At 35.8% G+C, this 23,658-nt stretch overlaps 1 protein-coding gene across 6 annotated transcripts in view; it reads left to right on the top strand.

Moving 5' to 3' along the window:
• The window catches only part of LOC109692326 (gametocyte-specific factor 1), a 30,111-nt gene extending 6,465 nt beyond the window's left edge, over nucleotides 1-23,646 (top strand). For 4 of the 6 annotated variants that reach the window (XR_012444985.1, XR_012444986.1, XR_012444984.1 and 1 more), the window contains 9 exons: nucleotides 730-845; nucleotides 1,502-1,555; nucleotides 12,139-12,185; nucleotides 14,108-14,208; nucleotides 16,665-16,791; nucleotides 17,214-17,297; nucleotides 17,752-17,818; nucleotides 19,718-19,812; nucleotides 20,467-23,646. Coding sequence is in view for 2 of the 6 variants with exons in the window: in XM_074064630.1 (XP_073920731.1) it covers nucleotides 12,170-12,185; nucleotides 14,108-14,208; nucleotides 16,665-16,791; nucleotides 17,214-17,297; nucleotides 17,752-17,818; nucleotides 19,718-19,812; nucleotides 20,467-20,483 (507 nt within the window). In the remaining 4 variants the exon portion in view is untranslated. Of the gene's footprint in view, nucleotides 1-729; nucleotides 846-1,501; nucleotides 1,556-12,138; nucleotides 12,186-14,107; nucleotides 14,209-16,664; nucleotides 16,792-17,213; nucleotides 17,298-17,751; nucleotides 17,819-19,717; nucleotides 19,813-20,466 lie in introns of those variants that run through there. The other 2 variants (XM_074064630.1, XM_074064631.1) reach the window with 2 other exon arrangements.
• The last annotated feature ends 12 nt before the right edge of the window (nucleotides 23,647-23,658 follow it).

Here is a 23,658-nt window from a genome sequence, read left to right as displayed (position 1 = left end):
CCAAGTCCCAGACAACCAGAGGTGGTGGTGTCCTGGGAAACTTTCCAGCTCACGCTTGTGGTTTATACCCTGTATCCAGTTAATTTGATTTCCAGTCCCACATAGTTTCGCGCATCCATATGGACACTCTGAGTGATTGTTTGCTTAGCAGGTGTTCTGGGGGTGGGATTAGTGGATTTGGAGCTGAAAAACTGCAGTGTCTTCTGCTCTAATTTAATTTTTTCACTTAAAAACTTCTGGGTGGAATTTTCAGTGAGAAACATTAACAGTAAGCTTTCAAGTTTTGCTTTGTCGTTTTTTTGTGTTTTGACTTTTTTCTTCAGACACATGCTAGATTTCTCTGGAACACTTACTCATTGAAAGTTACTACTCTTTACTAACATAAAACACTCTGTTCCTCCAGGGGGAAATAAATTCCCGTTGTTTATTTCCCTTTTGTATTTTAGATGCTTTGAAAGGCAATACCGTACTGTTACCTCCTTCCCCTGAATAAACAAGACTATAGTCAAATGCTTGACAAATTGCATGCCGGTCATGTCAGTAGGAGACATGAAGTCAGAACTAAGTTGTCAAGAAAGACAGACAGGAAGACACGAGATTTGCTGTATGCTTTCCTGGAAGACCCAAAGTCTTTTGTACTTGAGTTAGCAAAATGGCTGGGAGGGGTAGAGAAGAAAATTTCCCCAGGACTCCTTTTATGTTTGTTTGTTTATTTTTGTGGTGCTGGAGATCAAACCCAAGTCCTGAGAAATGCTACCCGAGCACTCTACCACTGAGCACACCCTCATCCCTGCAAGGAATCCCTGATGTGACAGCTCCGTGCAGTGTGATGGCAAAACTCACTGGTAAGGCCATAATATGAGCTACAATTAGACTGCAAAAACATGAAAATGTAAAGACTGGTGAGACTGTGGGAGCTGGACAGTTTAAGCAGCCTTTATTTAAAGAAACTGTCTCCTTTACCTGAACGAGTTATGTAAACGCTGACCAAGGACTACTTCCCTTACCTAGTATTTTAAGAAGCAAAAACCTGTTGGTAAAATCCTAATGGAGGGTACAGTTAGAATATAAAGGTTGATGGAAATAAAATGAAATTTAAGTGAACTGTTATGTTTGAACATAACATTTAGTGAAGGCTTTTGATGAAGAAATGATGTCTCTTTCCCTCACTTTTATTAGTGAGACACATTATTAGTTAGACACACTGCTTACGGAATAAACAAGGTGTCTAACCAGGGAATATTTCTGCTGGGACTATAAAGCAGAATTTGGGTAAATCCTTACAGAAGGCAGTATTAATTGGACAGGTACCTGGGAGTCTGAACTAATGAAGTGTTTAAAATGTTTCACCTGGATCATGCTACAGGAATACATGGAGGAGGTACTCGTGAGCAGGACTGATTCTGAAATTGAGTGAGGAATTGCTGTATTCTGTCCTCATTCGCACGGGGCCTTACAAATACTCCCCAACTGACTGAGAACTTCTCGGTTTTCTTTGCAGGACAAAGCTGCACAGACAACATTCTGTTGGAAGGACTCCACTCTGACTGCAAATGTAAAAATGGGCAGCGGGGGGGTGGGGGGTGGGAAGAAGAATGTAGGGTGGGAAGAAGAATGTAGGGAAGTAAAGGGACAGAAGAACAGGGGCAGGGAGATGGAGACAGAGATGGAAAGATATACAGACAGAGAACACATTCTAGAAAATAATACCATCAGTGGGAGGAAAGCAGTGTACTGCTTTATGGGTTAAATCAAAATTCTGAAGCTAGGAGGTCTCTGAAATAAAGGACATATTGAACTGTTACAGTTCCAGTCAGAGATGCTAACCAAAGGTAAAAGGACCAGTGCTGGCACAAACTCTCTAAAGTTTGCCTGTAGTAGCAAGGAAGATAGCAACTGGAAAAACACTCACTGGCTTCACAGTGCTTTTTTTTTTTTTTTTTTTTTCCCTTTCACTTTTTGCCAGTATTGGGGTTTGAATTTAGAACTTCTACTGGTTCCTCTACTCTTTGGGTAGAGACATAGGTTGTAACCACTGTGTTCTTAACAATGGATACATGTACACTATCTCTTTTATGTTTATGAACAATTGTGTCCTACGAAGAGTCAAAGAAAAGATAGGGTCTCATGTTGTGTTTTAAGAACAGGAAAGCCAGATGGGTTTGATTAAATTTAATTTATGATAGAGTGTTCTACCAAGTTATTTCAATAATTGCTATGAAGATCATTCTTTCTGAAAACCTCAGAGATACAGAGAGAAAATCAAAGGTAAGAGTGCTTTTTGGTTGGAGTGGGGCACGTATGAAATTTCACTCTCATAACAACTCTAATACCTGTGTAAAGACTGTCTTTATTGGGAAGGTTTCCAAGGTAACATTTGATTTAGCTGGGGAAAATGGTATGATCAATGAATGCCTTGTGCCTCAGTGGGGAAGAGAAGGTGTTTGTCATCTTCAGAGTCAGGAGTAATAGGATAAGCAATGTACCATCAATCTAGCAGTTATTTTTTATTAATATATTCTGTGACTTCCTTATAATAGCTGCTTTTAAGTTTCTGTGATGTTATTATTGATGGAAAAACATTATGCTCTAAATAATCCCTTGTCAGATGCAAAGATTTGTTCCCATTCTGTATGCTGTCTTTTCAGTCTGGTGACCATTTCCCTTGCTTTGCAGAAAATTTTTAGTTATATGCAGTGCTTTTGTTCATCCTTTCTCATAATTTCTGAGCCACTAGAGCTCTGTTCATCGTTATTACCTATGTGTGTGTGTGGTACAGTGTGTTCCCTATTCTTCCAGATTAATTTCACTATTTTAGTTTTACATTAAGATCTGCAATTTACTTTGAATTGATGCTGGCTCAGCAAGTACTAGGAAAAAAAATCAATACTCAAAAATAAGTAGCATTTCCATACACAGACACAGACACACACACAGACACACACACACACACACACTAAACAGTCTGAGAAAGAAATCAGGAAAAGAATATCACCCATAATAGTTTCAAACAATTAAAATACCTAGGAATAAATTTAACACAAATGAGTTGACTGTCCTATTCTTTGAAAATTGCAAGTCACTAAAGAAAGAAATCAATGAAGACTTTAGAAGGTGGAAGGACATCCCATGGTCATGGATCAGCAGAATCAATATTGTGACAATGGCTATTCTACCAAACACAATCTATATGTTCAAAGCATCCCTATCAAAATTTCAATGACATTCTTCACCGAGAAAGAAAAGCCAATCCTAAAGCACATATGGAAACACAAAAGGTTCAAATATCCAAAGAAATCCTGAGCCAAAAGAACAATGTTGGAAGGTGGTATCACAATACCTGACTTCCAAACATGCCCTAGAAACACAGAATTAAAATAGCATTGTACTGGCACATAAACAGACATACAGACAAACAGAATAGAATAGTAGATCACGACACAAACTCATGCAACTGTAGCCATACGCTTTTCAATAAAGGAGCCAAAAATTGGCCTGGGAGAAAAGACAGCTTTTTCAACAAATGGTGCTGAGAAAATTAGATTTCCACATGCACAGAACTGAAAGTAGGTCTCAGTGTATCACCTTGTACTTGCATTTCATTTCTTATTCTTCCTTGCTTTCATTTTCTCATTTATCAAACCAAGGGTTTATTTACCTATTTCTATTATTAGCAGGGAAAACAAAGTCAGTCTTCAGGCTGTGTTGCAGTTCCATAACTAAGGTCTTTATTGCACAATGTTTCTCACTTATTAAGTGAGAAATGTATGTAATATAACCTAATTCTAAGTGAGAAATATAAGCAAGCCACATATAATATAATCAACCATCTTTAGCCAATCCTCTATAAAAATTTTTCCATGCTTACAAGACGTAGCTCTGTGATAAGCTGAGTGTGAAACACGGCTCCAATTCTTCCTTACTCTATAAAGCCAGTTTGCTGTCATCTTAATATGGCTTATCCTTTGTGAGTCTGTACTTGTAACCCTTTCCTTCTATCATGTAACCACTCTAATCCTTGGTCTAGTCTGTTAAGTCTAATTTTCATTCCTAATTAAAACGTTTATTGTCTTTTTTAGTGATTTGTCTCTAACATGGCAGTTAAATATAGATAACATAAGCCTTACCACAAATCTTCATAAGGGAAACTGGAATCAAGCACATTTTCTATACAAGGAGACTGGTGCCTTGCTTGTAATAGATCTTCAAATAATTTCTGCTGCTTTTCTTCTCTTAACTGGCTCTCATATGGAATCCAAGCTTGTTCAAACTGCTTCTTCCTATTGAGTAATGGGATTACAACCATGTTGTTCCACACCCAGCCTACTTGGAGCTTAAGTTGGGTCAATTTATGATTGGCAAAAATCAGTTTAATTGCTTTATTTATTGTAGATATTAAGCCCTTTAAAATAATGACACTTTTTTCTAGTCTGCTGGTTAGTTCAGGCATGTTTAGAATTATAGTTATAAGTGCATTATTAAAGTCAAATAAATATCTTCTTTCAAGCCTTATACCTATTCAAGTTTATTCCTGATCCTTTTCTCCAATTAAAACGCATAATGGAAACATAGAGAAATTAGTTACTTTAAATATTTAGCACATCCTGCAATACTTAGTACAAAGGAGAGCTATTGCCTGCCTCACTTATATTTATAGAATAAAAACAAGGGTTTTTTGTGTGAGATAGGTTCTTAATATGTAGCACAGACTTTTGGCCTCAAACTCAGACTGACCACCAACTTACCACCCTCCTGCCCACCTCAGTCTCCCAAAGGATAGTCATGTGCCACAATAACCAATGTTATTTTTGTTTGTTTTTCTTATGTCTTGCTATGTAGCCTAGGATGATCCTCAACTCCTGGGTTATTCCTCAAATATTCTTCCTTTTCCAGTAGTACTATAGACATTTGTCAATACATCCCACTTAATGTTTCTGATTTGTCTAGGATTTTTCACATTTTCATTGTTTTAAAATTACACATTTCTGTTTACCAACAGATTACAGGACAAAAAAAGTATGTTTCTTAGGATAACAACTGAATATCATCAGATTTCTTGGTTTATCATATTTTAAATACATAGACTCTTCCTGAAAAATGCCATGCAGTTTTAAGGCCATATAGTCTTTCTTTCAAGCACAGATAATTTTGGAGATTTAAAGAAACATCATCAGTATTTTTCCTGGGACAACCTAACAAAGTTGTCCACCGCAGCATTAGGTATAAACATCACTATGTCATTACAAATATGAGTGTGAGAACTACTTAAATATGTAAGAAGTTCTGAAACTTTGAGTAAGGCATAGAAAAAGATAGGTCACTTTTTTGCTTTTATGTAACATTCCAACAATTTGTTATCTGCAAGAAACATACCTCACAACCAAAGACACATAAACTAAAAGTAGAAAGATTGGAAAAAGATATACCAGGCAAGAGGAAATTGAAAGCAAGCAGAAGTAGCTATTCTCACATTAGGCAAAAAAAATTTACGTAAAAATCAGTCAGAAGAGATAAAGAAGGTAACTACATACTAATAAAGGGAACAATACAGCAAGAAGATATAATTCTAAATATATATGCTTTGGTTAATTTGTGATAGGGTCACTTTGTACTTAACAGGGCCTGGAACATGATCCTCTGACTTAGCTTCCTGTAAGGTCAGGGTTACATGGCTAGCCCTTGGTTGATATGGGTTCTTATGATCTTTTTGACAGTTATTTTTTCCCGAGTGGCTAGGACTAAAGAACACTATGTCCAGCCTCCTTTTTTTATGTAAGTAAAGTTTAAATTCAGTTGCCTCCAAGCCTTCCCAGATTCTCCACACTTCTAAGTATTCTATCATGTTCCTATAATGGGCGGATTATGTCCCCATATAACCTTACATTCTGCTTTATTATTGATAAACTGTAAGACATGCCCTTGTCTATGTGCCGGTCCTATGTCCACAAACAATCAAGTTTAGTGAATGTGAAGAGACCATATTTTTATTTTTTTAGCTATAAAGAATCATTTCTCTGATCTAAGTAGTTCTGTCAGAATAAATCAATCTTTCTGAAATCCTGGTAATTAGTTTCTCTTTTCTAAAAGTTCCTATTAAGGCAAGTTATACTGATGGAATATAAGTAACATCTTTTAACTATACAATTTCTCCCCCAAAATTAGATTTTAAGATTTCTGCTGTTCAATTCATAGTATAAATTGTGAGGGAAAACAAAAACTTCTAAGGTCCATTACTCATGTCCTAATTTCTACCAAAACATATACCATTGGTTGCACAATTTATCTCTCCTGGGTCTTTCTGTAGTTTTGTGCAACATTTTGTACATGTTTCCTGAGAATTCATGTTATAAGTCCTCAAATGTTGTTGTCTCTACTTGCTGCAAACAACTTTACATGAAAGATAAATCTTAAAATTGCTTCAACACCTACCAAAATATACTTGTGTTGTCAACTCAAATAATCAAGTATCTTCTACAGCTGTGTCACTATTTAAGAAGTGTAATGGCATAGGAGAAAATGGTGATAGGTGCCACCATTTATGAATCCAATTTATGAATCTTTAGTATTCATAAATTATGTCTATCTAATTATAATAACTAATATGGCTAACAACAATGTGTAGTATGTAAAACTTGCTGAACTACTCGTAAGTTTTGTAAACACACATACACACACACACACAGTAACAGTATCCTGTGAGAGCTGTGTTAACTAGATTGGTCATGAGAATCATTAAAAGTGAAACATCTACATCAAAATATTACATTGCACAATTAACTGTAGATACTCTGTCAACCACCACTCAATAAAATAGGAAGAATTGACATGGTCTATTCTGAGGGAATATGTTTCACCACTATAATATTCAACAATTATCTTCAAAAACACAGGGCTGCACATTTAGTTACACATTTCTAATCCTAACTACTTTTTCTTTGAGCCTTTGAAATTCTTTAAATAACAAATCTGAAGAATGGTAGTAATGCAGTTTTGAACCCAGTCCATTACACATATTTTAGTAGGTAAAATTTCCCCAGCAAAATTTGGCCCCTCTATCATATTTCAACAATCTTCAAAAAGCTCCCATTTCTTCACCTAATACTAATTTTGGTTTGCAAACTTTGGTTGACCATTTACACATTAAATGCCAACTCCAGACACTGTGTGAGGGAGGAGCTATTTGCTGCAGAATCCTATAGGAAGGATATACCTGTAAATCAATGAGAAGCAGAAAGAACAAACTTCTGGATAACTCTTAGAGAAAATGTGGAATACAGAAATATGTTAGCATTTCAAATTAGGATATAAAATTCATCTAAAGCATAGACAGAATATTACTATTTTTTTCTATCACTCACATCCTATCTTCCATTAAATGTCCAGAGCTGTATGTTGGTTATTTATCTGTAAGCTCTACTAGCAGCCTTTTTCTAAATATAATATAGGTGTTTTTCCTCCCTGCTACATTTACTTAGCATCTGCAAAAATCCCAATTTTTCACTCTCTTTTAAAACAACATTTTATAAACTATCTTCCCCAATAAGAACAAATACCGTCTTCCCACTTAAGCCCTTATGGTGATCAATTCTGCAACTGCTTTCATGGAATATCTTTTCATGGAATAACTATACTCAGCCACCAATCAAAAGTCATGCTTATACAAGAGAACTAGCATGTAGTTGGTAAAATTCAAGCAAGAAACAAAGAAATAGAAAAATCTTTGTGTTCTAATGTGCAAAATCTTAAGTTTTATTAGACTTTCTGAAAAAGTTGAAGGTTTGGAACAATCTGAAGGAATACTAGAACTGCTTCAAGCATAACAGCTAAAAATCAAAACAGAAACAAAATTCCTGATGGTGTAATAAAGGACTTTCCATCTTCCAAAGCACACGTCTGTCTTTTTACTTCTCAGTCCACAGGTTTTGTTTCTAACTACTAATTCTGAAAATATTTTCTATAATTTAGAGACAAATACCAGTACATGCACATTTAGAATGAGCAGGAGACAGAGATCTCAGATAAAGCAGAAAATTTTTGAGTGGACAGAGAAGGAACAAAGCATTTAACATCAGAAAGACTTTAAAACTGTTGATTTTTAAAAGCTTCAAAATCACCACTGAAAAACAGGTCCTGTGTAAGTCAGTGGGCTTGTTTTCTGGTGCTAAAGGAAACAATTGATAATTAAGGATCCTGTCATCGTGAAAATGCAATACTGAACTCAGTGAAGCCTGAGTGGAATTCTGATTTAGGACCCGACCCCTATTATCTCTGACTTTTAGCTGTTCCTTCTTTAGAAGTTTCAGTGTGTAGGGATCTGAATGAAAAGTACTTAACGGTCATAGAAAATGTACCAGGCAATATAAAGCCTGAAAAATCACATTTTGGGTCAAATCACTCTGGCCTCACTAATACTGTATCAGTGCTACTGTGATTAATTCAGAAATTTGGGATTTCATAAAAAATATTTTAAACTATTTCCTAACAACCAAAACTGAGTACCCAATAGTAGCAACTTTTTCCTACTATGTAGCTTCTAACCTTTCAATGAAGTTTTCATTCTTAGTTATTTATTTTGATAAAAAACAAAACGAAAGGCCAACACAGTGGTTCAATCCTTTAAAACTAGCTATTTGAGGTAGAGATCTAGAGGATCATAGTTCAAGGCCAGCATAATTAAAAAGGTTGTAATACCCTTTTCAAGCAAGAGCTGGGTGTGGCAGCACAGGCCTGTCATCTGAGCTAAGATGGAAAGTGTAAAAACATGAGGATCTCTGTCCAGGCCAAGCAGACAAAAAGCAAGACCCTATCTCAAAAGAAACCAGAGAAAAAAGGGCTAGTGTGGCTCTAACAGTAGAGTGCCTGCCAAGAAAATATAAAGCCTTGATTTCAAGCAGAAATACCATAGCCAAAATTATATTATGATTATGATTATTATTATTATTATTATTAAGGCAGAATACAACTTCCTCCTCTTCATATGAACCATCCAGGAGAAAAGAACAGCTTTTATAAATTTAAAACTGCCTATATGACTCGCTCATATCTCTAACTGAACAGTGGCATCCTCTCGGGTAGGTTTTATAAAAATAACTGTGCCTGGACCTTTCTGATTAATTGGTGTAGGATAAAAATTTGGTATGGCATATCTTAAGCACCCCAGGTGGTTCTAAGTTACTGAGATGATCAAGAAGCAGACATGATTAACAACCAGAACAGCTTTAGCCCATCTTTCATCATTTCTTTTTAAGTTGTTAATCTGAACTGAAGGCTCTTCATCCTCAGGGCTGCCAGTTGGAAATTGATTGTTAGTTTTTGTTAGTGCATACTAATTGCACAAAGTAAGGTAGTTCCTTATGATACTTCCCACACATGCACAAAATGCAATTTGATCATACTCACCCACTCTGAAAACCTATATTATCTGAAAACCTGTATTTAAAATTTATGCATGTAAAAATAAAGTGTCCAACTTCTCAAATCTATAGCTATATTCAGTTTTTGCCATCGTGACGAGTCCTATCTCAAGTTACAGACTCTACTTCACTAAATCTGTCAGAAATTCAAATATTTCAGTAACCAGACCAGCCTCCCAGACTGTCTCTCAGATTTTGTATGGTTCAAATTATTTTGGTCATATTACAACTTTTATAGCGGAGTTCTTAAAAATATTATCACAGGTTCCACCCATAGTGTCAATGACTTCTTTTTTTCCAGTTTATCCTCAAATATTACAAGTCCCCTTCATCCATAATGCTCTTTAAAGACTTTTTAGGTTCTACTCATTTCTTCTACATTTCTATACACACAGAATACCAGGTTTCATAAGGAACACTCACAGTACGATTGGCTCTGTACTTCAAATTATTATTTTGGCCCACATGTCCTCTCCAACTAAAGGTCTCTTTAATCCAACCATCACTCGACCAGCCACTCCAACACACTATTAGTGTTACGTTTGAACTAGAGATTACGCCACAGGTGCTAAGCAGATACACCATTCCTGCCCGTGGCGATTACTTTTAAACTGATCTGCCCATCTCTTCATAATTCCTCTACTCTCTCTCAAGATGTAACATTTCTATGTAGACAACTTTCATAAACAAGGTCTCCTTACTAAAAGCCCTCCACCTCCACCCTGTGCCATACCTTCCAAGGCCAATTTCTGCTTGCTCCTCCTCTCTCCTAAGATGGGTACTTACCAAGGAAAGTAAGTTTCCCCAAGTAGGACCACTGTGGCTAAAAATGAGCAACTGAACGTAGGCGGACAGGACCAGCAAGGAAACAACCGCTAAGAGTTAAGGACTGCAGGACGTGCCGCTCCCGGGACAAGGCCTAGGACTCTGCCACGAGAAGTGACGTCAATGCTGGGCTTGAGCGGTGCCAGGCAACTCTGGCAACGGTTAGCGTCTCTGGCAACTGTTGGCAACATTGGCAACGGAGGCAGCTACGCCTCTGGACTGAGGCAGGAAAAGTGACCAGCTCTGGTTTTGCTAATCCAAAAAATGATCTTTGGTAGTCCTTTACACATGTACCACCTTCCCTTTTCCTCCCCTGGCCTCCAGCCCTGGGAATCTGAACAGCAGCTCATTTACTGTCAGACTACTCTGCTTCTCCATGGTCTACCTGTTGGATCCCAAGCACATTTAGTGTCTTGTGTTTAAGTTAAGCATCTCTCCTGATTCTTTCATTTAGTCCTAGTGCTTGAATCTGCTCGAGTTTTAGGTTCTTTCTTTCCTTAATTGGTTAAAGCGGGAAAATCATTACTGAGGCCTGGAACTCTGTTAGGAGTTTAAACAGCAGTAGCTTCCTGTTATATGTCTTTTCCAGAATCAGTGCTTCATGTGCAGTTTGTCCCGATCACTAGAATCACCCACTAACAAACTGGTACCGAAAATACTTATAGGGACAAAGCTGTGTGGTGATTCTATGAATTCCATTCCAGTGTGTCCATCAGGAAAGAATAGGTTACCTGGCTATAGGCTACTGAATTTTCTATGTATTATTCATTTATATGCCTTAAAATCAAGAAATAATACTTGGCTCCTCCCTCCATTCCCCTTTAATTTTAATGAAAAGGTAACTAGAACAGTAGAATGTCAAAAAGTAGGATTTCTGTATCTGTACGTGAACAACATTTTTAAGGTAGCTTCACTAAAGACTGTTATTTAAACTGTTGGTCTGGAGACATGAGCTGTACAAGTAAGTGTTTTCATGAGATTGCCATAGGACTTATTTTAAAATTAGGTTTTCATAAAAGAGTAAACTTATTTAATCACAGTGCTTAATGGAAGAGTTCTCCAGGGAAAGAAGGTAATTTCTCTTTTAATTTTTCACATTTATCAGATTTGTACTGTTATGGCTGTGTTATCCATAATCTAGACAGTTTTTAAGCTCTAAATTCACAAGTTTTCACTATGCAGACAGTGAATGAGTAGTGTAGGGGCTCAAATCACCAAGTCTTGCCAACTTAGCAAAGGATATTGTGAGGAGCAAAGTGATGCATCATTAGAAAAAGGGGAACATGTGTGTTACTTACTGATCGTGTTTATTAAACGTCATGAAAATGATATGCTAGAATGTCTCTGTGCATTTTTGATAGGCAGTATGTACATTGTTCAACGTAGGCATTCAGTACTCTCAGATTCTACAAAGAGAAGCGGGGAAGACTGTCAACATGCCCACCATCTTATAATTTTAACCAACTTGAAAGGAGAACTTTAAAATAGTACCTTCATCCTATGTTTATCCAGAAGTATAAATTAAAAGTATACTCTTGAGCTTCTAATTTTAAATAGTAGGGAACCCTAAAAATTGGCAAACAGAGGCAGGCCATTGTAACACCACTTAAAATAGACATTTTGTCACCTAGTCACAGTTATATTAATAGTCATACTCAGTTCAATGATTGGTGGGTCCTAGAGTTTATTCCAGGAATGTGAATTAGACAAAGACATAAACATGATTCTTAGGAGTTAAAGAATGCTTTGAGGAGGAGAAAATGTTTTGGGAGAAGAAAATATGTTAATAATTTCTCACATTGAACTTTGATATCTTCATGTTCATAAATGTCTCCACTTCCTAGGCTATGTTTTAGAATATTTAATTTCTAATTCTTCAAAATGTGCTTTTCCCCACCAGCACTTGGACTCAGCTCTTCTGTGTTTTCAGGATGGAAGACACTTACAGTATGTACTTCTTGCTTATTTTGGAAAATAAATCAAATCATTTACATATAATTTGATGGTTGACTATACTTGTAGTCTGTTGAGAAAAATTCATATTCTCTCCCTCAACTGCAGAAGGCGAAAGGTGTAGAGAACTGTTCAAATTCAGAAGACACTTTAACTTCAGTAATTAAAAATGTATTAGAGCAGAGCATGGTAGTGCACAACTGTAATCCCAACACACAGTTCTCTGAAGCAGGAGGATCTTAAATACTTAAGATCTGAAAACCAAACAAATACCAAAAAACAAAACACAAAGGCTGAGGATGTAGCTCAGTGGTAGAACACTTTTGTTGCAATTAAATAAGTAAATAAATAAATGAAAATAAAACAAAATGTAAATCTGTAAAACAGTATTAGAGCTGACCTGAATTTCCAGAGACCAAAGTGGAAGGTATCGTGGGTGTCCCCATCACCAACTCTGTCATGTGCTATTATGGGGAAGTGTAATGCTTATCAATGAGAAGGTATGTCTACTTGGGTCAGCTGCTGGAATGACCTAAGTTTGCGAGTGAAGGAACGGATTCATGAGTTTCATCTGTTAATGCTGCTTGGGTGTCATGAAGCTTCATAAGTAAGAAAAGATTGCTGTTCAAGAGGAGTCTGATTGTCATAATAAATCTGCTTATTCTTTAAAGTATTTTCCTTCCTATTCATTCTGTCCTTTAAGTCACCTTTCTGGCTCATTTGTATCACAATCATAGTTAGCAATTTATTTCATGTTTTCCTTTCTTCCTGTGAAACTTCCAATTTCCCCCTGGGCTTCTGGTTTATACTGCAGTCTCATGATATAACTTTCTTATCAAATGTGAATTGTACATCATGTTTTACTTTTACCTTATCTGCAGAGGTGGTAAGATCATTTTTACTAGATTGTTATTCTCAGAATGAAACATTCTGCTTTGTATAAATGACATACACAAGTTAAAAAGAGAGAAAGATGAAAAAAAGAATGTGCTCAACCTCTGATATCCTTTCTTAGTAAGCTTGTTAAAATTTAGGGCTCAGGATAAGAGCACTTTTACATGTTACGACAGGCAAGAGGCTTCTTTCACCCATCAGTTCCATAAATCTGCAGCTGCCTTCCCTCAGTACATTCTGGTTGAACAGATTGTTCAAACTTCTGAGCTGACCAATTTGGTAATCATTATTGTTTTTTCTCATCTGTGTTCCAAAATAGGAAAAGTAAAACCAACTCACTTATCTGATAAAGGTACTGGGTTCCTTTGAGAGGTAACTAGAGTTAACAATGGTAACCAAGGATAGAAGTAAATTAAGGCAGATAGATGAAAAATAAACCCAGCCACTAATATTTTCTCACGCTTCCATAAGATATATGTGTTACAGAGAAGTACACATTGACTTTATCCATGTCATGGCATAGTAGGAACAGACAAAGATGCTAATGAAGGGACTGAGTTACACTATCAACTCGCCATAGGACAGATTGTATTGGAGGCAAAGGATGATTTGCAATTGCACACAAATTATAAAAATGGCACACAAGGAATCCTTTGCAACTTCAGCATACTGATTAGGAAGCTCTGGCTTTACTAGTTACAGAACAAAAATTAGCACTTTTAAAAGGAAAAAAATGATGTATTTAATTTAATTTTGTTTTGTTTTGTACAAGCGTAATCAATATTGAAAACAGTATTCAATCAAATGTGAACTAAGATTGCTGGCTCTACTAGGCTTAAGGTCCAATGATAACACAATTTTATTTTCTTATAGTTATATTCGCATTTTAACTGTCTTTTAATTTAAGTTTTCCTAGACTAACATTCTGTTATTATTGATTGTATGAAAAACTCTATTGTTCCTGCAAAGCTGTAATTTTACAAGGTCCTACTAAGTTGTGCTATTTTTTTTCTCTCTTTCAGTGGATTCCCTGGACCCTGAGAGGCTATTACAATGTCCCTATGATAAAAATCACCAGATCAGGGCCTGCAGACTGCCTTATCATCTTATCAAGTGCAGAAGGGTAAGCTATTATTTTCAAATTATACCCTCTCATGGCCTCTTGAGTTCTTTGAGCAGGTCAGATTTTATAAACAGAAAGTAGTTCTAATATAAATATTTTAATACAAAGGAAAAATTATAGTAGGAGCAGAGAATGGAGTGCAGTGGGACTCAAACCTATAATGGCAGTTACTTCAGAGTTGAAGAAGAAATCCAAGCCTAGAGAAACAGTTTATAAGACCCTCTGTCAAAGAACAAGCTGGTTTCTTAGCCCATGCCAGTAATGATAGCTACATGGGAGGCAGTGGTAGGAAGGTTGTGGTACAAAATGGGCCCTGGGTAAAAACTGTGAGACCCCCATTTGAAAAATAAGTGTGAAAGTGTGGGGTGGCTTCGGTGGTCCAGTGATTGCCTAGCAAGAACAAAGTGCTGAGTTCAAACTCCAGTGTCAACAAACAAAAAGTTATTTGGGAAATCTACCTTTATATAAATGCCAACATTTATAGAAAGATTTGTTCATAACATGAAATGCTCACTTTTCTTATTTATTGTTTTTCCCCTCTAACTAATGATGAAGCATGAGTTCATAAACAGCATTTCTAGTTGTTCCTTAGACTTTGTTAAACAAAGGAAACACTCTTGCTTCTCTTGTAATGAGAATCCCTCTTACCATGTAAATTTCTATGTGTTTATTACCCTCAAGATTAAGTGAAATAATGTAGTTCTTTTTTTTTTTTATCTTTTCTGTTGTTAGAAATTTTGGAGAGGCAAAAATATTATTCATAAAAATAACTGCTTCTTGTAGTTTTAACATATCTTTAATAAAACTTTTTTCTCCCTAATTACCCTTCTATAGATTTAGCTGGTAAAAAATGCTACAATCCTATACTAATTTAAACAGCCACTTTGACGAGCTGTTAGAATGATGATGTCAGGTACACAGCACAAAATTATGCTAGCATTTATGCTTGTAAAACAGTTTTAATATTTAATCTAGATGCATGCAATTTAGTTTTAACATCCTATTTATTCATTCATTCAATTATTTATTTCTGGGACTAGGATTTGAACTCAGGGCTTCACATTTCCAAAAGAAGTGCTTTGGTGCTTCTGGCACACCTCCAGTCCATTTGCTCTAGTGTATTTGTCCAGACTGGCCTCAAGCCACAATCCTCACAGTCTTCTGCCTTTCAAGTAATTAGGTTCATAGGTGTGAACCACTGGCACCCACTTTAACATTCCTTTTAAAAGGATTTCCTTTGGAAGGGGAGTAGCTCTTTGATAGAGGCTAAGAATGATCACTCCTATGATTTCACCATCAAAAGCAGCAGTGTTTATCTTTTACTCCTGAAAACATTATGTACCTTTGCTATTTATTTCTGAACCTCTTTTTACTCTCTAGAGCAAGGATCTTTTAAAATTATACCTTGACAATACTGACAGTAGTACAATTTCTTTTGCTAGGCTATCAAACATTATATAAAGGTGATGGCTGGAAAGAGGAGCCAAGTGTTAAAAAGGCATTCTCATAACTCATATCTTCTGCTGGACTTCCTTAATCATTGGCCACAAAACCATTCATAGAATGCCTAATATCCCAGATGGGAAAGATGCCGTTTGCTGCTAATTCTGGTTTGTCCAGCCTTCTCCCTGCTTTACATGAAATTTGAGTGTCATTTGTGATGTGATTTTTTTTATTTCCTTGATAAACACATTTCCTAATTGCTGTCACTATATACATGAGGATAGATAGATAAATAGATAGATAGATCATAGATTTATAAGACTTTTGTAGTATAAAAGTCTTTGTTTTTTTCTACAAGAAGTACATTTTTCTGCAAAGTAGACTATTATTTTTAGATTGGGCTGCTTTGTAGTAGTTGAATGTCTCTGAAAGAGAAAAATAGCTGAAATGAAGGCAAATTGGTCAGAGCTTACTTTTAGGCATCATTACTTTATCTGTAAAACAACTGGTTTGTCTTTTCTGAACTCTATCACATCAGCTATTTTCCAGCACTATTATACTTCAATAGCAAGGCCATCACCCACATGCAGACTGAGTGTTTTTTAGTTTTATTTTTCATCCTCATGATCAGCTTTGAAAGATACTCAGAGGGCCCTATTATTACAGGTTGTGCTGCCTCAATCCTGTGATTCTGAGAAATAAACAGGAAGAAGATGCAGTTAAAATTTAGTTTTACCACTTTAATGTCAATATCTGTATTTTCAGTCTGAACAATAAGTACAAAACGCTTACCTTTTAATGGCTTTAAAAGAATGTCTATGTGGTTTATATGAGTGATAAATAATCACTCACATAATCCACTTCTAATTTTCTATTACGAGATTATCTACCATATTGAGCCACAAGTTTGCTGAAGAATTTTATGAGTGCCACTTATAGAACAGGCTGAGCTACTCCCCTTCAACTCTGAAAGATCTCAGGAGCTGACAGGTCTCTTAATTTTGATTCTGCAGATTCACCCTGATGTTGAGAACAAAGTGGTTACTTGTCTCTTCAATGCTAGCCACCGGGTTCTTCATGCTGAAATTATTAATCATATCTCAAGCTGTGATGACAAGAATTGTTCTGAGCAGCATGTGGGTAAGCCTGCAGCTAAAATATTTCAATTTGGAGATTAGCTCCTTCCTATTTGAACTGTGTTGCATTGGCAGATTGATTTTTGGGTTTCACATTTCAACAAAAATCAGCCTTTTCTGCCTTTGAGATTGGTATCTCATAACAGCCATAAGCTGTCTGTGTCAGACTGCTCCCTTCTGAAGAGCCTGATTCACTCACCTAATAAATCATCTAAGCATAAATTCCTTTATTGACAGAAATATGGCAAAGCTTTTGTTTCTCAAGCTTCTTTCTTGTGTTTATCAGCCAGAAGACAAAAAGCCTCTGTTTCACTTTCATACTCTCCATTATTTACAGGCAAAGCTTAAGTATACAATACCATGTACTCTGTAAGCACAGTTACTTGGCAGTGCCCCTTCTTATGCCATATCCCTATTGTCCTGCAGACAGCCAAATCAGAGATTTTGGACAAGAACCCATGGCTGAGAGCACATGGCAGGGCCCTCCATGTGAAGAAGACTGGGATAAAGGTGAAATGGCCCTATATCTTTTAAATCATGCTGGCTAATTCTAAAATCATTTACTGAGAAAAGAAGGAAGGTTTTCTTTAATTTTTAATATTCTATGCTGTTCCAAATGCCTTATTATTTTATTTGGCTCCAAAACAAACACATTTGTATTGCTCTGCAGATTCAGAGGAGTCTATGCCCTCTTGAATTTGGAAAAGAAATTGCTATGCAGGTTTTTTTTTATAAATAGTGTTGTAATATATAAGTTTGATTGTTCTAGCACTTTTACTTGTGTCACTCATGTTTATATCCTTCAATTAAATCCCTACTTCCATGTCACTCACACAAGATAATTCATCAATTTCTTACTTGCATCTCCAAATTTAGGTGTATTTTTTCCCACCTTACAAATAGAACTAGCATGATCTAGAGTTTTATCTAGCAGTACCACAAACTATATTTTTCTTTCTTTCAGCAGAATTGTTGGGGCAATCTAGCACCCCATTTGTCTGGGGCACTGCCCACTTATGTGTCAACAACAGGTAAATGACTCACACCAAATCAGATTAGATCAGATACATTTACCACAAAAAGTAATCTTCTTTTCTTGATGATGTTCTTTGGTGATTACCTCGTGCAAATATTGTTTTTCTGAGTATTATTTATTTACTTCTTAATTCTTTAAAAATGTTGTCTTCTGTAACTACTGGTAAAACAAAACTGCTAACTACTGGTAAAACAAAACTACTATTTATAGTCTTAAGAGGGGAGATATGCCAGATATTCATGTGTTTTAATAATATTTGGAAAGTTTAAATTGTTTTAGTACTTGAAAACAATTCTCAGTTGCTCCTGTGAGGTAATTTTTACTCTAGGTAGCTGGTGTCTACAAAAGAGAAGTAGTTTTGAAAGTTGTTTATATCATATTTGAAAATTCACAGTACCTATTTATTGTATAGGAATGAAAAATGATCTCTTGGGTGAATATGATCAAAGTTTATCTATGTATCATCTATCCTCTATCTGTTCACATATACTTCATATATATTAAATACATGAAACTCCCTAGAATTATTTTTAAAAACTGTGTGGGAAACTAAGAAAATGAATATGGTTATTACACTCTCCATACGAGAAAGAATATAGAAATCTTAAACCATCTGAAACCACCATAAGAAAGAGACTAAGGTAGAATGAAAAAACATACAAGAGGTGAACCAACTGGTGTAATAATACATATATACATGGAACTATCACAAGGAAACTTCCTTTGTAGCTACCTGTATCTCAAACAAACAAAAATGTTGATTTTTTTCTTTTTTCCTCTACAAAATCGGAGAACAGGAGGGTGGAACAGGTCCTGTAGTGGTGGGTGGGGATGTAAGGGAGGTGGTGGCAGAGAAATGGGCAGCAGATCAATACAGTGCAAAAAATATGTAGACTTGTATGTAAATGCAAAAATGATACCTGTTGAAACTATTACAGGAACGAGGGGAAGGATAAAAGAAGAGGAGTGGAAGGGGGTAAATTCAAGTACCATATATTTGATATATGATAAAAATTTTTATAAGTACCACAGTGTACCCTCACTCAGCACAACGAAAAAAAAACATGGTAGTGGGGGGAACAGAGGGATACGAAAGCAATAGAAGGGTGACTTTGAATGAAGACTATAACATATGCGTGCATGGAAATATCACAAAGGGATCTGTTTGTAGAATTAATTTATGATACACATCCACACATACCCAAACACACAGTGATCTCTTTTTTCTAATTTTTGTGTCTAATTAAAACTCTTGAGATTTATTGTTTACTGTCAACCCTCAATCATTAGAATAGCAAATTTCAAATGCAAGTGAGACAATTTCTGGATTAGAAAAAGGAAGTAATAAGGTAAAATACCTCATTTCCCAAGGACAACATCAATTTAATAATTTTTGTATTTACTATTTTACTTGTATACACTATTTTATATAAAAATAATAAAATATAGTATATTGTGTATATACTATTTATACTATTATAAATAATATAATACATACCATAATACTATAAACAAAAATAGATAAATCCTATTGGTCACAACTTTAATTTTAGCACAAGTCTATGAGTTTTCTTTCCTTAGATTAAGTTGAATGTTTAGTTAATCTCTTATGTTTAATGAAAGAGTAGCTGCACCTGTAAAATTACTCAGCACTAGATGGCATTGATGTTTTCCTTAATTTCTGGTTAGTGAAAATGGTTAGACCTGTACAGAACCAGGAATTTTCCAGAGAAATGTTAGGCATTGTAATTGCAGAAATGTTTTGATGGGAATTATTTATGTTTTTGAGGAATGTAGGTTGTTGTGCTTGCCCACACATTTTGATTATCCTGCGGGTACCTGCCTGAAGAGTACAGATATGCTGACATATTCAAATTACTCTTTCTTTTTGCAGTTCTGCAAACAACATAATTACAGAACGTAAGAGAAACCTGGCCTCAGGCAGGCGGGTTCCCAAGACTGTGTGCTATGTTCTACCATGGAAAAACAGTAAGAAAAATTGAGGCAAAACACTTTTATTCTCTTAATTGTGACAGAAACTCTTAGTGTGTTCAGCCTAAACAACTGCACTTGCATGACCCTAAAAGTGAATGGCTCCATGAATTTTGTTTGATAAGTACCATATTAACTTCACCCTATTCCATCTTGGGTCAGAATCAAGAAATCATGAACAGTCAAGTACAATATCACAGATTGAAATTAATATTTTCAAGATGGGGTGAAAAATGACATTAAAAACCATGAATAAATTTGGGGACCAACAAAAGTCTATTGAATTTGGTTAGGAGGAAGTCATTCTAGCTGTCATGGAATAATATCAATAGAAAATTGGGATCAGAAATTGTATTGCAGGGGACTAGAATAAAGAGGGTAGAGAGAGAAAGTAATCAGTCATAAGTACCAGTACAAGAGATGGATTCAGATCTGAGGCCATGCATGGGTAAAAAAGTCCTAATTCCTATCATACTACATGGATTAAAAAAAATCTTCTACAGTATCATACACAAGGTAGCATAATTTTCATTTACTACAAGCTTCATTCAGTATCCTGACAAAATAAGTCATTTTCATTTAGTAAGCCTTGTAGATGGAGTGAATTTCCACTGACCTACTGTATTTATTCTGAAATATTTCAATTCCTAGATGGAAATGCACAGTAACTGGACATTAGTCTTAGGTAAGTGTTTCAATTTTGTCTGTTCAGAAGGTAGTAGAAATTACTAGAGTATTAACCAATTTGGAGCCAATATTCTTTCACATTGTGGTACCAAAGTAAAGTTGTGTGTATGCATGTTTTTCTTAAGTATGGCTTCCACACAAATGATATATTTTGAAGTGGAATGAGATTAATCAGACAGGCATGTTACACTGCTCTATAATTCTTGTGTGCACTACAGTTTCTTCATCGAAAATTCATAGTAAAAATCTGAGAGTAATGACACTGAAATATTTTAGTTTTCACAGATGATACTTTTTTTGAGGTTATCTTCTGTGCTCATAGTGTAAGTAAGTTTGGGACTTCAAATACCATCTTGGTTAAGGTTGTCCAGCTACGCTGCTGTTTTCTTTTTGACCTCTAAATAAACTTTTTGTTAAACATCCCCCTCTACATACAAAATTTATTTAAAAATTGCAATAATATTCTCACAAAAAAGCAGAGGCTTTGATTCAGAAACTGATTTCCAAGTACATACATAAGGGCTTTCATTTCACCCATATATAAATGGCCCCAGAGAAAGATACATGAAAGCTGGGTGCTGATGGTTTTCGCCTGTAATCCTAGCTGCTGAGGAGGCAGAGGTCAGGGTGATCAAAGTTTGAAGGCAGCCTGGGCAAATAGTACCTCAAGAAGATATCTCAAAAAATACCTTCACAAGGAAGGGCTGGTAGAGTGGCTCAAGGCATAGTAAGTCTTAGTACCTCAAAAAATAAAAGAGAAAGATACATGAGAAAACTACCAACTACAGATGGTCTTTGTGGCATTGTTTAATTAGGCATAGGATAGGCAGGAAATAAACAGGTCATAGTTAGGTTACCTCTTGCATCCATTGTCCAACCATCAAGTTCACATTATATGCACAAGGCAGTAAACACTCAAGTGTTTTTTCTGGACAACTTCTTGAGATTGGGATGCTCTTCAGGGCTTCACATCTCTCCTCATGCCTCTTCCTTAGGTCAGTGTGATCACTTTCAGGTTCCTCAGTCTCAAGTCACCCATCCTGCAATACAAATCAGAATCTGTTGCCTTACTGGGTCTCATGTAACAAAATAAAAGATTCCTAGAAAGTGGTTTTTCAGAGATGGGGTGTTTCTGAAGTGGTAGAGCACTTGTCTAGCAAGTGTGAGGCCCTGAGTTCAAATCCCAATACTACCAAAGAAAAAAACAAAAGGAAGGGAGGAAAGGAGGGAGGGAAGAAAGGGAGGAAAAGAAAGAAAGAAAGAAAGAAAGAAAGAAACTCATTTTTCAATTGAATTTTATAGCTCTCAAATGATCAGTATCTACTAGTCAGTATTTAGACAAAATTAAAAGATTTAGCTGGGTGCATGGCTCATTCCTATAACACCAACTACTTGGAAGGGTGAGACAGGAATGTCACTTGAGCCCAGGAGATGGAGATGTGGCGATGACCCTGTCTCACAGAAAATAATAATTAAGAGAGGTCATATATATAAGTTAAAAAGATCATATATTCCACCTAGCACATGGAAACTTTAAAGACTCCTATATAGAGTCCTACAGGGATTAGTGCTCTACATTTCCTAAATTATGCACCAGAGAACATTAGTCCCTTAAAATGCAACTTGCAAAAATGTTTCCCCTTAGAAATCCACAATATAATTTTTCATGAAAGGGCACATTTGTAGGTATAAAAATTATAAGGAAAATTTTATGCATATATGTACATGTATGTATAAATGTATGACATGTATGCTGACTATTGTGCATTTTTCAACCCTTCCATGATAAATATTTGTTGATCAGATTTAATTTAGCAGAAGATAATGGAGGAAAAAAGAAAAATTAGAAAGACAATACTTAAGGGCTGCAAGGTCACACCTTTTTGGCAAAGGCATTATTTATGAAGGTTGGGACTGGTCTCAGACTGCGCTCCTCCTACATTCACATTTTGCATGCTGGGGATTACTCTGCTTGGAGAGTTGATTGATATGGGATCTTCCTAACTTTTTACCTGGGCTGCCATTAAAAAACAATCTGCATAATTTCTGCAACCTGAGTAGCTGAGAATATAGACATGACCTACCATGGCTAGCCTATTTTACACCAAAACTAATTTTCTTCTTCTGAGAGCTGGAAAAGAGATGCTAAAAGTAGACACTCTTGAGCTGTGGACAGTGATATTCAGTAGTTGCATCTACCTATTGTCCATTTTATATGCAGGTTCTGACTTAAAATCTTAAGAAAATGCATTTAGTCATAAACAGGAAAGAAACAGTAGCACTGGAGTAGGTTAGAAACCATCATTAAACACACGTGAGTAAATGAATTACTCTTAGAGTTTCTCTCTAATATATCACACAAGACCTTTGTGATCATACTGTGTGGGTAGCTAGCTGGTAAAAGTGGCATTTGTAGGATGCAAATCTAGGAGAAACTGAGTCTCTATAAATTAAGAGCAGGTACTTCTTGTTCAAAATTAACTCTCTACTGTTCAATCCTTACACATTCAAACTTATTTTTCTTTGTCACCCCCCAAATAATCAGAAAAAAAGGAAATTGTCCTATTTTAGGTAAGACTCACTTTATTTTGTTAATAGGCTCTGACTGTGCAGCTCAGGCTGGCCTCAAAATCAAAGTCCTCCTGCTTCAGCCTCCTGAGAGCTAGGATTACAGATGTGTACTAACACACTGTCCTCTTTGCTATCCTTTTAATAAAAACAAAGTGTCATTTTTTGAATGCCTGTTGTTTCAGAGTTCTCTTGACTTTTGCAAGGGTGCAAAAAAAAGAGAAACTATTTCCTGAAAGAACACATGCGGGTAAAGTATATTTTAGGTGTACATGTGAGAATAGTCTGTTCATGTATTTACATTACCTATCACCTTTGGAGATTTTGTCAGCAACTTAATTTTTTCCTAATAAGTATCTATGAAACAAGTAATACCATACTATTTTTATTCCGTTGTACATTGTGACAGCTCAAAAATACTGTTGAGTTACTAAGAACAGTATATGAGTGAGAAAGTTATCCAAGTGAGATCATTGTAATTGATCCAGAATTGTGTGAAGCATTTGATTGGCTGGGGCTGGAGTTTGATAATCTCCTCACTTAGAAACTCTTACAAAGAAGTGTACATTGTCTGTGTAGAAGGTTATT

This window comes from Castor canadensis, unplaced genomic scaffold (genome assembly GCF_047511655.1).
Source record: "Castor canadensis unplaced genomic scaffold, mCasCan1.hap1v2 HAP1_SCAFFOLD_218, whole genome shotgun sequence".
In the NCBI taxonomy this organism is placed as follows: Eukaryota; Metazoa; Chordata; class Mammalia; order Rodentia; family Castoridae; genus Castor; species Castor canadensis.
The sequence above is the reverse complement of the archived record's forward strand: the minus strand, read 5'-3'. Positions and strand labels throughout refer to the sequence as shown.